Source organism: Neophocaena asiaeorientalis, unplaced genomic scaffold (genome assembly GCF_003031525.2).
Source record: "Neophocaena asiaeorientalis asiaeorientalis breed wild unplaced genomic scaffold, Neophocaena_asiaeorientalis_V1.1 scaffold719, whole genome shotgun sequence".
Lineage (NCBI taxonomy): Eukaryota > Metazoa > Chordata > Mammalia > Artiodactyla > Phocoenidae > Neophocaena > Neophocaena asiaeorientalis.
The window spans coordinates 1-12,684 of NW_020173970.1; the positions used below are offsets into that span (position 1 = coordinate 1).

The following is a 12,684-nucleotide window of genomic DNA, read 5'->3' on the forward strand; positions in this document are numbered from 1 at the left end:
TAGTTGCAGCATGCATGCAGGATCTAGTTCCCCAACCAGGGGTTGAACCCAGGCCCCCTGTATTGGGAGCACAGAGTCTTATCCACTGGACCACTGGGGAATTCCCAATATTTTTAAAAAGTAAAAATTAAAGAGTTTGAGGTGTTAAAGAATTAGCCATTTTAGCTAGTGTACTAATTACCCATTTTAAGCTGATAAACTAATACCAGTTTAACTTCCATAAAGAAATTAAGTTTTAATTAGTATTATATGTTTAAGAAAATGACTTTTCAAAATTTTTTTCAAAAAAATTTTAAAGTCTGTTTCTTAGATCCCTGAATTTCTTTAAACCAGTCTATCTACACATTTATTCCAAGAGGGAAGTGCCTAGATTTATAGATAGACGTAGATATATATGAATCTGAATAACCCTTAAATCCTAGAGAATGTCTTACTTTTGAACAAAAAACTAAGTAACAAAATTCTAATATGCATAAAGACTATGGTCAATCTTACAGAATTTGCTGTGCTTTACAAAATACCAATAAATAGGAAGAAGTATTTTAATCCCTTAGTATAACTGGTAGAATATAATACTTGCACATTAGAATACATAAGTACTTACATGTTAGAATACTTACATAGTAGAATCTCTTTCTTGAGACAGTGTTGCCTCATGTGAAGCTGAAACAGCAGAAGGGGATCTAGGATACAGTCCATAACCTTCACTTGGAGTGATTATCTGCCTACCCAGAATCCTTCAAAGTGAAGAACATAAAGAGATAATTAAGCACCTTCACCTGGCATACATACAAAATGTAGGTATTTTTGGAACAAATTTGATGGCTCTACATAAAAATCTAGTACATACCTAGTCCGTTACTGATTTAGAATGATTCTTGAGAGAAATGTGAATCTAGAGCCTTTTTAAAGGTATATCTCTCTCCTATACAATGGAGATAGAAAGGATAAAGCTTTTCCACCCCACTGAAAAAAATCCAAGGGAACTGGGCAAACATTTGTAATTTTCCCTCCATCCCCTATAGCAATCTTCATTAAATTTGCCAAAGTGGGTGAAAGCCAGGCCAAATTAGTGAAAACTGAATTATATTCTTAAGAACATGACGCTTTATAAATTTTAAGTATGTGTAGTAAGTGCACTAATGACGTTTCTAAGGAAAGCTTCCTAATAGCCTATGTTTGCTTTCAAGTATACATGCATAAGAATTTACTTATAGACAACAGTGTAATCAAATACATTTTCTGACCCTCTTGTTCAAAAGAAAGGCTGTTTGGACAGCCACGGTACTACACAGATCACAGTTACTGGTATAGAAGTTGTTTTTACTTGATTAGGACAATATATTGGTAGTTATGAAAACTCCGAGAAACTTCCATCAACATGAGTTTTCTGTCATCTGAGGCTTTATACCACATTGCCTCATTTATATAAATCCATGCCCATAGAGATTTCAGAATACAAGCTTTCTTGGAAATCTGCTCTTCAAATTTTAGTATTAGCCATGAATATACAAGGGCTCCAATACCTGAGGTGAGGAAAGCTACATGTCCACTGTTGGCACTCTTCTTGTAGACTTTTAATATGTACACTCAACTTCTGCTCATACAAGAGCTCGTCAATGGCTGTGAACATTGCGTGGACTTTTTCAGTGGCATTTTGATCAAGTTCCTAAAAGAAATTATCACCCCAAAATATTTAGATGAGCTTCAATCTCTGTTAATAATCATAAAGGTTGAAAGCAATTAGATTCTGTTTTATTTTCAATATTTAGTCCATTTGTGTGAAAGAAAAGTTAAGTTAGTGAGTTTGGGGATCTTAATATTCAGATGGCCTCCCTATTCCTATTTAAAGAAAATTTGTGGAAATATCTACGTTTTTAAAGTAACATTTTCTTCATCAAAAAAATTCAGAAAAGTATAAAGAAAGATAAAAATTACCAGTAATTCTACCACTCAAAGATAATGATTGTTAATTTTATTATAGTTGCTTGGTTCCAGTATTATTTTTAGAGCGTAAGGTAGACAGTCAATCCCATATATATATTACTTTGTAGTCTGCATTTTTCACCTGACAGTTTACATTAAATCTTTGCCCTATAATTTATCCTTTTGCAGCAGCCAAAAGGATGGCTATAAAATGTGAATCTGATCATGTTATCTGATTCTCTGCTTACTCTCTACTTCATCTGTTTTTATGTGCCCTTTTACATTCTGGTGGAAGAAAAGTTACACCTTTTTTTTCTTTATGCGGTACGCGGGCCTCTCACTGTTGTAGCCTCTCCCGTTGCGGAGCACAGGCTCCGGACGCGCAGGCTCAGCGGCCATGGCTCATGGGCCCAGCCGCTCCGCGGCATGTGGGATCTTCCCGGACCGAGGCACGAACCCATGTCCCCTGCATCGGCAGGCGGACTCTCAACCACTGTGCCACCAGGGAAGCCCCTAGGTGATTTTCTTAGTTCTCTCATTCAATTCACTACTATTCTGTTTCACTGGGTCCAGTTTACATATAGTAGTTATGTCCAGTTATCTACTCAGATATTTCAAATGCTATTCATGTCTAAGATTTTAAACTGAATTTTCATATCTGTCTTTTCTTAAATTAAAATCTCTACCTGCTTTGTTTTAAAACCTCCAATAATTTTAATGGATGCTATCTTATCCCTTAACTCTTTGAGTATTTTAAAAGTTTAATAAACCTTATTGAGGAGTAGTTTACATACAATAACATTTCAAGTATCTACAGCACAATGACATTTGACAAAGGTATTCACCCAAGTAACCACCATTGTTTTCCAGATGTAGAAGAACATTTCTGATACCCCAGAATGTTCCCTCATACCCCTGGGCAACTGAAGTTTCCTGTTTCCCCATGTCATGAAACCATTGATCTGATTTATAGCACTATAAATTAGTTTTGTCTGTTACAGAACTTCATGTAACCAGGATCATGCAGGATGTACTTTTTTGTGTTTTGCATTATATACATATATCAAATTATTACTCTGTATACCTAAAAGTAATGCAATGTTATATGTCAATTATATCTCAATTTTTAAAAAGAAAAAAGAAAAGGAGAAAAAAAGACATGAGATACATTGTGAGGATAAAATACACAAAACTTGATGACAGATTCAGTGAGAGAGGTGGAATGTTTTTCAGCAGAATGTTTTTGAGGTTCACCGATGTTGTTGCATGTGTTAGTATTCATTACATTACATTCACTACATAGTATTGCGTTGTAAGAATATGCCACGATTTGTTTATCCATTCTCCTGTTGAGGGACATTTGCATTATTTACAATATTTTTTATTATAAGTAAATATATGAACATTCATGCACAAATCTTTTTCTGGACATATATTTTTATTTCTCTCAGATAAATACCTAGCAGTAGAATTACTGGTCTTATAATGAGTGGATGTTTAATGTTAAAATAAACTACTAAAACTATATCACAGAATAAATGTACAGGTTAGCACTCCCACAAGAAATGTGTGAGCATTAAATATGCTCCACATCCTGGTTAATACTAGGTATTGTCAGTCTTTTTAGTTTTAGCTATTTTAGTGAGTGTGTATCATGACTGTTTTAAATTTGCATTTCCTTGATGATAATGATATTGAGCATCGTTCTGTATGCTACTTGGCCATTCATATGTTTTCTTTTACAGAGTGTCCAAGCTTTTTGCTCATTTTTTTTCATCCTTCATATGGAGTTTTAAGTTTTGGATACAAGTCCTTTGTCAGATATATGTATTGCAAATATTCACTGCCAGTCTGTGGCTTGTTCTTTCATTTTCTTGATAGTGTATTTGGGAACACAAAAGATTTTAATTTTGATGGAGTCAAATTTATCCATTTTTTTAGGCTTGTGCTTTTGTTGTGTCATATCTATGAATTCGTTGCCTAATCCAGAGTCTTGCAGGTTTTCTCATACGTTTTCTTCTAAAAGAATGACAGGGGCTTCCCTGGTGGCGCAATAGTTAGGAATCCGCCTGCCAAGGCAGGGGACACGGGTTCGAGCCCTGGTTCGGGAAGATCCCACATGCTGCAAAGCAGCTAGGCCCCTGCGCCACAACTACTGAGCCTGCGCTCTAGAGCCCGCGCGCCTAGAGCCGGTGCTCCGCGACGAGAGAGGCCACCGCAATGAGAGGCCCGCGCACGGCAATGAAGAGTAGCCCCCGCTCACCGCAACTAAAAAAGAAAGCCCACGCGCAGCAACAAAGACCCAACGCAGCCAAAAATAAATAATTAAAAAAAAATTGAATGACAGTTTTTGCACTTACATTTAAGTTTATAATTAATTTGAATAAGTTTTCTGTACGATGTAAGGTAAGGGTCTGAATTCATCCAATTTGCATATGGATATCCAATTGTCCCAGCAACATTTATTGGAAAAAATATCCTTTCCCTATTGAATTGTCATCACCAAAAGTCAATTGACCATAAATATGAGTTTATTTCTAGGTTCTCTATTCTGTGCCATTGAATTATAGGCCTATCCTTATGCCATTACCATACTGTTTTGATTACTGTACCATTATGTTTGAAATGTGATAGAGTAAGTCCTCTGTCTTCTTTTTTAAATTAATTAATTTACTTTATTATTTATTTTTGGCTGAGTTGGGTCTTTGTTGCTGTGTGCAGGCTTTCTCTAGTTGTGGCGAGCGGGGGCTACTCTTCATTGTGGTGCACGGGCTTCTCATTGTGGTGGCTTCTCTTGTTTCAGAGCATGGGCTCTAGGCATGTGGGCTTCAGTAGTTGTGGCTCACGGGCTCAGTAGTTGTGGCGCACGGGCTTAGTTGCTCTGCGGCATGTGGGATCTTCCCAGACCAGGGCTCGAACCCGTGTCCCCTGCATTGGCAGGCAGATTCTTAACCACTGCACCACCAGGGAAGTCCATGTCTTCTTTTTCAAAATTGTTTTGACTAATCTGGGTCTTTTGCAATTCCATGTCAATATGGATCAGCTTATCAGTTTCTACAAAAAGCCTGATGGGATTTGAATAGGGAATGCATTGGATATATAGATCAATTTGGGGAGAAATGCCATCTCAGTATTTAGTCGTCCAATCCATGAACATGGAATGTCTCTTATTTGTTTATATTTCATTTTTCTCAGCAATGTTTTAAATTTTTCAGTGTATAAGTCTTGTTCTCCTTTCATTAAGTTTATCCCTAACAATTTTTTGTTCTTTGTGAATTGAATTTATTTTTAATTTTCACTTTCAGATTATACATTACTAATGTGTAGAAATACAATAGGTTTTAAAAATTTAGATACAATTCCCATACGATGAAATTCATCCTTTTAAAGTGTAAAATTTAGTGGTTTTAGTGTATTCCCAGTGGTTTGTAGCATATGCACAGTTGTGCAACCATCACAACTATCTAATTCTAGAACATTTTCACCCCAAAAGAAACCCTGGCTCCATTAGCCATCACTCTCCATTCCTCTCTCTGCCCAGCCCCTGCCCACTACTGATCTGCTTTCTGTCTCTATAGATTTGCTCCTCTGGATATTTCATATGTATGAAACCATGTAACATGTGGCCTTTTGTATCTGGCTTCTTTTACTTAGCATGTTTTCAAGGTTCATAGTGTAGCATGTATTAGTATTTCTTTCCTTTTTATAGCTGAATAATATTACATTACATAAATATACCACATTTACAATTGATTTTTGTAAATTGATCTGATATACTGTGACCGTCCTGAACTCATTTCTTAGTTCTAGTAGATGGAGTTGGGGTGGGGGCGGAGGGAAAGGTTTAGGATTTTCTACATCATGTCATCTGTGAATGAAGATAGTTTAACTTATTCCTTTCCACTGTGGATGGCTTTTACTTCCTTATTTTGGTCTATTGCACTGACTAGAACCTCCAATACAATGCTGAATAAAGGTGGCAAGAATGGACATCTTTATCTTGTTCTGAAGAGGAAAATATTCAGTCTTTTCCCATTACATACACTATTAGCTTTAGGTGCCTTTTGTCAGGTTGATGAAGTTCCCTTTTATTTTCTAGTTTTGTGAGAGTTTTTATCATGAGTGGGTGTTGGATTTTATCATATGCTTTTTCAAAGTGTCTATTGAGATAATCATGTCAGTTTTTCACATTACTATAATGCATTAATTTAATTTTCTAATGTTGAACCAGCTGTGCATTCGTGGATAAATCTCACTCAGGGTAAATAATCCCTTTACGTTGCTAGATTAGGTTTGCTAATAATTTAAAGTTTTTTGTATAATTTCAAGAGGAATATTAATTTGTAGTTTTCTCTTCATGTGATGCCTTTGTCTGACTTTGGTGTTATAGGATGGCCTCATAGGATGATTTAGGAACCATTCCCTCTTTTCTGAAAGATTGGTATTATTTCTTCTTTAAATATTTAAACATATATAGAAATATAGTTGACGTTTTTATACTGACCTTGTATCTTGTGGCCTTGTTAAACTCGTGTATTAGTGCTAAGCAGTTCTGTTTGTTCATTTTGTGAATTCCTGAGAATTTTTTACATACAGAATTCTTTTCTTCTGGTGTCTTTGTCTGGCTTTGGTATCAGGGTAATATTAGCTTCACTGAATGAGTTGGGAAGTGTCTCTTCCTCTATTTTCTGAAAGGGTTTATGAAAGATGGTTATTATTTATTCTTTGAATATTTGGTAGAATTTACCAGTAAAGCCATCTGTGCCTGGGCTTTTCTTTGTAGGAAGATTTTAAATTACTTATTTAATTTCTTTAATTAATATATATCTGTATGGATTTTTAATGTCTTTTTGAGTCAGTTTGGTAATTGTGTCTTCCTAGAAATTTACCTGTTATATCTAAGTTATCTAATTTCTTGACATGAAGCTGCTTATTATATTTCCCTAGTCCTTTTACTTTCTGTAAGGTCAACAGTTATGTCCTCACTTTTATTTCTAATCTTGTTCATTTATGTCGTCCTTTTTCTTGGTCAAAGTAGCTAAAGACATCAATTTTGTTGACTCTTCAAAGAACTTTGACTTTATTGAGTTTCTCTATTGTTTTTCTGTTTCCTGTTTCATTAATTTCTACTCTCATCTGTATTATTCTATTTCCTTCCTTCTGCTTGCTTTGGATTTAATTTGGTCTATTTTAGTTTCTTAAGGTGGAAGCTTATGTTATTGATTCAGTATGCTCCATTTTTCTGTAGGTACTTTTGTTCTGTTGAGGTATAATTGACATACAACATTATGTTAGTTTCAGGTATATAACATAATGATTCAATATTTGTATATTTGGTGAATTGATCTCCATAGCACATCACCATACATAGTTACAGAAGTTTTTTCCTTATGATGAGAATTTTTAAGATCTTTTCTCTTAGCAACTCTCACATATAATACAATATTATTAACTATAGTCACCATGCTGTACATTACATCCCCATGATTTATTTATTTTATAACTGGAAGTTTGTACCTTTTGACATGCTTCACGCATTTCACCCAACCCCACAACCCCACCTCCGTCATCACCAATCTGTTCCATGTCTATAAGCTTGATTTCTTTTTCTATAGGTATTTAAAGCTGTAAGTTTCCCTCTAAGCACCACTTTAGTTATGTCTTATAAATTTTGATATTCTGCTTTTCCATTTTCATTCGATTGAAAATATTTTCTAACTTCCCTTGTAGATTGTTCTTTAACCCATCAGTTATTTAGAAGAACAGTGTTTAATTTTCAAATACTTGGGGATATCCCAAATTTATATCCATTGTTGATTTCTACTTAATTCCAACATGGTTGGAGAACATACCTAGTACAGTTTCAATCCTTTTAGATTTATGAGACTTGTTTTTTGTATGCTTGAAGATTATATATTCTGCTGTCATTGGATAGAATCAATTAGGTCAAGTTCGTTGATAGCACCGTTCAAGTCTTCAATATCCTTGCTGATCTTCCGTTTAGTTGTTCTATCAAGTATTGAGAGTGGGGTATTGAAGTCTCCAGCTACAACTGTTATGTTTCCCATTTCTCTTTTAAATTCTGTAGTTTGCTTCATATGCTTTAAAGCTTCGTTGTTAGATGTGTATACATTTATAACTACTTTATTTTCCTAAAGAATTGGCCTTTTTATCATTATGGAGATGTCCTTTTGTTTCTAGTAGTATTTTATGTCTTAAAGTTTACTTTGTGTTCAAATTCAAGCCGTTTTTATGGCTGCCTTGGCTCTTAATTTCTGTGCCCCCTCATCTCCTCTGCATTTGTGTGCTGACTCATAGTCAGCCATTTGTGTGTGCATAGTTTGGGCCCTCTCTGGTCTCTCCTGCATGGATATGTGGAGAGTTTATTAGGGCCTCCTATGACTTATTTCCCAGGCCTCCTTAATAAATTTCTGGATAGTCTGCCAATCCATTTTTTGCCCCAGCTAGTATTGAAACCTCAGACTATCTGAGCCACTGTTTTTCCTTGTTCATATGCTACCGAATGTGCTACTATTGTTGACAATGCTGTTGAACTTAGAGTTCATCCAAGTTCCATTCCAAATCTATTGAGCCCTCTCTGGTGGTGAAGCTGCTAGTTTTCACAGTTTGTCCCTTTAAAGTTGAACAGACTCTTATTGTTCCTAACTCAAAGTTCTATTGATTTTCATGAATAACTGCTACTCCATTTGCTGTGTACCTTTAGTCAATTTTCAGAATCCTGAAATGATTGCTTTAGACAATTATATCCAGTTTATTGTTGCTTTTGGGGAAGATTTGTCAAGATACTCACTCTGCCACACTATTTAGAAGTCCCATCTCATAATTTTCTTTTATTATATTGTCTTTGTCAGGTTTTGGCATCAATATTATGCTGACCCATAAAGTGAATTGAAAATGCTCCTGTTTTGGGGAAAAGTTTGTGTGACTGTTATTTCTTCCACAAATGTATGTTCTTCCACCTAAGCCTAGAGCTTTCTCTGTGAGAGTTGCTTGATTTAGTTTAAGAGTTTTACAACTATTCAGATTTTTGAGGAATTTGTCCATTTCATCTAAGTTATGGAATTTATTGGCATAAAATTGTATATATTATTCTGTTAATATTCTTTTAATGTCTGTAGAATTTGTAGTGACATCTCTTTCATTCCTCATATTTGTAATTTGCATTTTATTGCTTTTCCTTGACTAGTATCACTAGAGGGCTTATTAATTATTAATCTTTCCAAAGAATCAACTCTTGGACTTGTTCATTTTCTCTTTTATTTACCTATTTTCTATTTGATTAATTTTGCTTTTAATTCTTTCATTCTACTTTGGATTTAATTTACTCTTCTTTCCTAGCATCTTAAGGTAGAAACTTAGGTTACTCATTTTAAAGCTTTCTTCTTTTTCTAAAATAGGTATTTAAAGGTATAAATGTCTTTATAAGAAATACTTTAGCTGCATCCGTAAATTTGGATTTTTTTTTTTTTTTTTTTTTTTTTTTTTTGAACCAGGGAAGCCCAGATTTAATCTTTTGAACAATACTGATATATTTTATGGCCCACCATACAGTCTGTCCTTGTCAACATTCCATATGTTCTTGAGAAGGATATGTACTCTGCATTTGTTCGGTATAGCATAAGATCTTTTATGTTTTTACTGATTTTCTAATTGTTTTATTAATAACTAAAATCTCTAACAATAATTGTGGATTCACCTAGTCCTCTCTTTAGTTTCATCAGTTTTTCTTCATACATTTTGAAACTCAATTAGATGCTTACTTATTTAGAATTGTTACATCTTCCTGGTATACGTTGTTATGGACTGAATTGTGTCCTCCTCAAATTCATATGTTGAAGCCCTAATCTGCAACATGATTCTATTTGGAGATAAAGCCTTTAAGTTGGAAATTAAGGTAAAATGAGGTCATACGGGTGGAGCGCTAATCTGATAGGATTAGTGTTCTTATAAGAAGAGGAAGAGACACCAGAGATCTCTCTACCTGTGCCTATGCCCAGGAGAAAGGTCATGTGAGGAGACAGTAAGCCAGGAAGAGTGGCCTCAATCTGTCGATGGACACTTAGGTTGCTTCCATGTCCTGGCTATTGTAAATAGATACAAATACAATGAACATTGTAGTACATGTCTCTATTTGAATTATGGTTTGCTCAGGGTATATGCCTGGTAGTGGGATAGCTGGGTCATATGGTAATTCTATTTTTAGTTTTTTTAAGGAACCTCCATACTGTTCTCCATAGTGGCTGTTATCAGTTTACATTCCCACCAACACTGCAAGAGGGTTCTCTTTTCTCCACACCCTCTCCAGCATTTATTGTTTATAGATTTTTTGATGACGGCCATTCTGACTGGTGTGAGGTGATACCTCCTTGTGGTTTTCATTTGCATTTCTCTAATGATTAGTGATGTTCAGCATCCTTTCATGTGTTTGTTGGCAATCTGTATATCTTCTTTGGAGAAATGTCTATTTAGGTCTTCTGCCCATTTTTTAATTGGGTTGTTTGTTTTTTTGATATTGAGCTGCATGAGCTGCTTGTATATTTTGGAGATTAATCCTTTGTCAGTTGCTTCATTTGCAAATATTTTCTCCCATTCTAAGAGTTGTCTTTTCGTCTTGTTTATGGTTTCCTTGCTGTGCAAAAGCTTTTAAGTTTCATTAGGTCCCACTTGTTTATTTTTGTTTTTATTTCCATTTCTCTAGGAGGCGGGTCAAAAAGGATCTTGCTGTGATGTATGTTATAGAGTGTTCTGCCTAAGATTTCCTCTAAAAGTTTTATAGTGTCTGGCCTTACATTTAGGTCTTTAATCCATTTTGAGTTTATTTTTGTGTATGGTGTTAGGGAGTGTTCTAATTTCATTCTTTTACATGTAGCTGTCCAGTTTTCCCAGCACCACTTATTGAAGAGGTTGTCTTTTCTCCATTGTATATTCTTGCCTCCTTTATCAAAAATAAGGTGACCATATGTGCGTGGGTTTATCTCTGGGCTTTCTATCCTGTTCCATTGATCTATATTTCTGTATTTGTGCCAGTACCATACTGTCTTGATTACTGTAGCTTTGTAGTATAGTCTGAAGTCAGGAAGCCTGATTCCTCCAGCTCCGTTTTTCTTTCTCAAGATTGCTTTGGCTATTCGGGGTCTTTTGTGTTTCCATACAAATTGTGAAAGTTTTTGTTCTAGTTCTGTGAAAAATGCCATTGGTATTTTGATAGGGATTGCATTGAATCTGTAGATTGCTTTGGGTAGTATAGTCATTTTCACAATGTTGATTCTTCCAATCCAAGAACATGGTATATTTCTCCATCTGTTTACATCATCTTTGATTTCTTTCATCAGTGTTTTATAGTTTTCTGAGTACAAGTCTTTTGCCTCCTTAGGTATGTTTATTCCTAGGGATCTTATTCTTTTTGTTGCAGTGGTAAATGGGATTGTTTCCTTAGTTTCTCTTGCTGATTTTTCGTCATTAGTTTATAGGAATGCAAGCATTTTTTTTTAAAGTATTTTTTTGGCTGCATGGCATATAGGATCTTAGTTCCCTGACCAGGGGTCGAACCCGTGCCTCCTGCAGTGGAAGTGTGGAGCGTTAACCACTGGACTGCCAGGGATGTCCCCAAACTGCCTTTTTTTTTTTTTTGGCTGCGCTGGGTCTTCATTGCTGCGTGCGGGCTTTTCTCTAGTTGCAGCGAGCGGGGGCTACTCTTCCTTGTGGTGTGTGGTCTTCTTATTGCGGTGGCTTCTTTTGTTGCAGAGCATGGGCTCTAGGTGCACAGGCTTCAGTAGTTTCAGTACGCGAGCTCAGTAGTTGTGGCACATGGGCTTAGTTGCTCCGCAGCATGTGGGATCTTCCCAGACCAGGGCTCGAACCTATGTCCCCTGCATTGGCAGGAGGATTCTTAACCACTGTGCCACCAGGGAAGCCCCCAAACTGCCTTTGTATCTGTAAAAAATATTCCTCTTTCCTAGTAATCAACTCTGTGTCTTGAAGTTTATTTTGTCTCATATTAATATAAGCCTATTGTGTGCACAGTATAACTTTCTCTGTCCTTTTAATTTCAGTCTGTGTCTTTATATATAGCGTTTGTCTCTTCCATATAGTATATAGTTGAGTCTTGTTTTTTTTTAAATCCGTTCTGTGTTTTATCCATTTTTTATCCATTCCATTTTTTTTGTTTTAATTATTGACATGGTTGGGTTGTAGTCTACCATCTTGCTGTTTCTTTTCCATTTGTCCCTTTTTTGGGGGGGGGATCCTTTCTTGTTCTTTTCCTTTCCTGTCTTATTCTAGGTTAATCAAATATTTGTTAGTATTCCATTTTATTTCCCCTATTGGCATCTTAGCTTATTCTTCTTATAATTTTTTAATGCTTGCTCTAGGGCTAATAATGTGCATTCTTAACCTATCAAAGTCTAGTTAGTCAATATTTTACCACTTCATACCTCCCTCTTCATACTTCCCACTTGTCTTAATACCTGACACTTCACAAATGTAATAATCGTATAACAGTATAATTCCATTTATATTCACCCATCCTTTGAGCTATATTTGTCTCAGCTTTTACTTCTACAAATATAAACTCCATCTTGCACATGTTTTGCTTTATTCAGTCAGTTATCCTTTAGAGAAATCACTAAAAAATAGACTTCTGTATTTACCCACCTATTTAGTTTCTGGTGTTCTTTATCTCCCTGTGTCCTAAAGATTCCAACTGCTTCATCTGCCCTGAACTCTGATCTCTGTTAC

General features: G+C 35.5%; 1 protein-coding gene across 1 annotated transcript in view; it reads right to left on the minus strand.

The window, feature by feature from the left end:
* Nucleotides 1-620: 620 nt before the first annotated feature.
* The window catches only part of LOC112404939 (protein FAM149B1-like), a gene marked incomplete at its 3' end in the record, with an annotated part of 28,255 nt that continues 16,191 nt past the window's right edge, over nt 621-12,684 (minus strand). Inside the window, exons 4-5 of the mRNA XM_024753129.1 lie at nt 1,527-1,669; nt 621-737 (exon numbers count right to left, since the gene is read on the minus strand). Coding sequence (XP_024608897.1) covers nt 621-737; nt 1,527-1,669 — 260 coding nt within the window. The remainder of the gene's footprint in view (nt 738-1,526; nt 1,670-12,684) is intronic.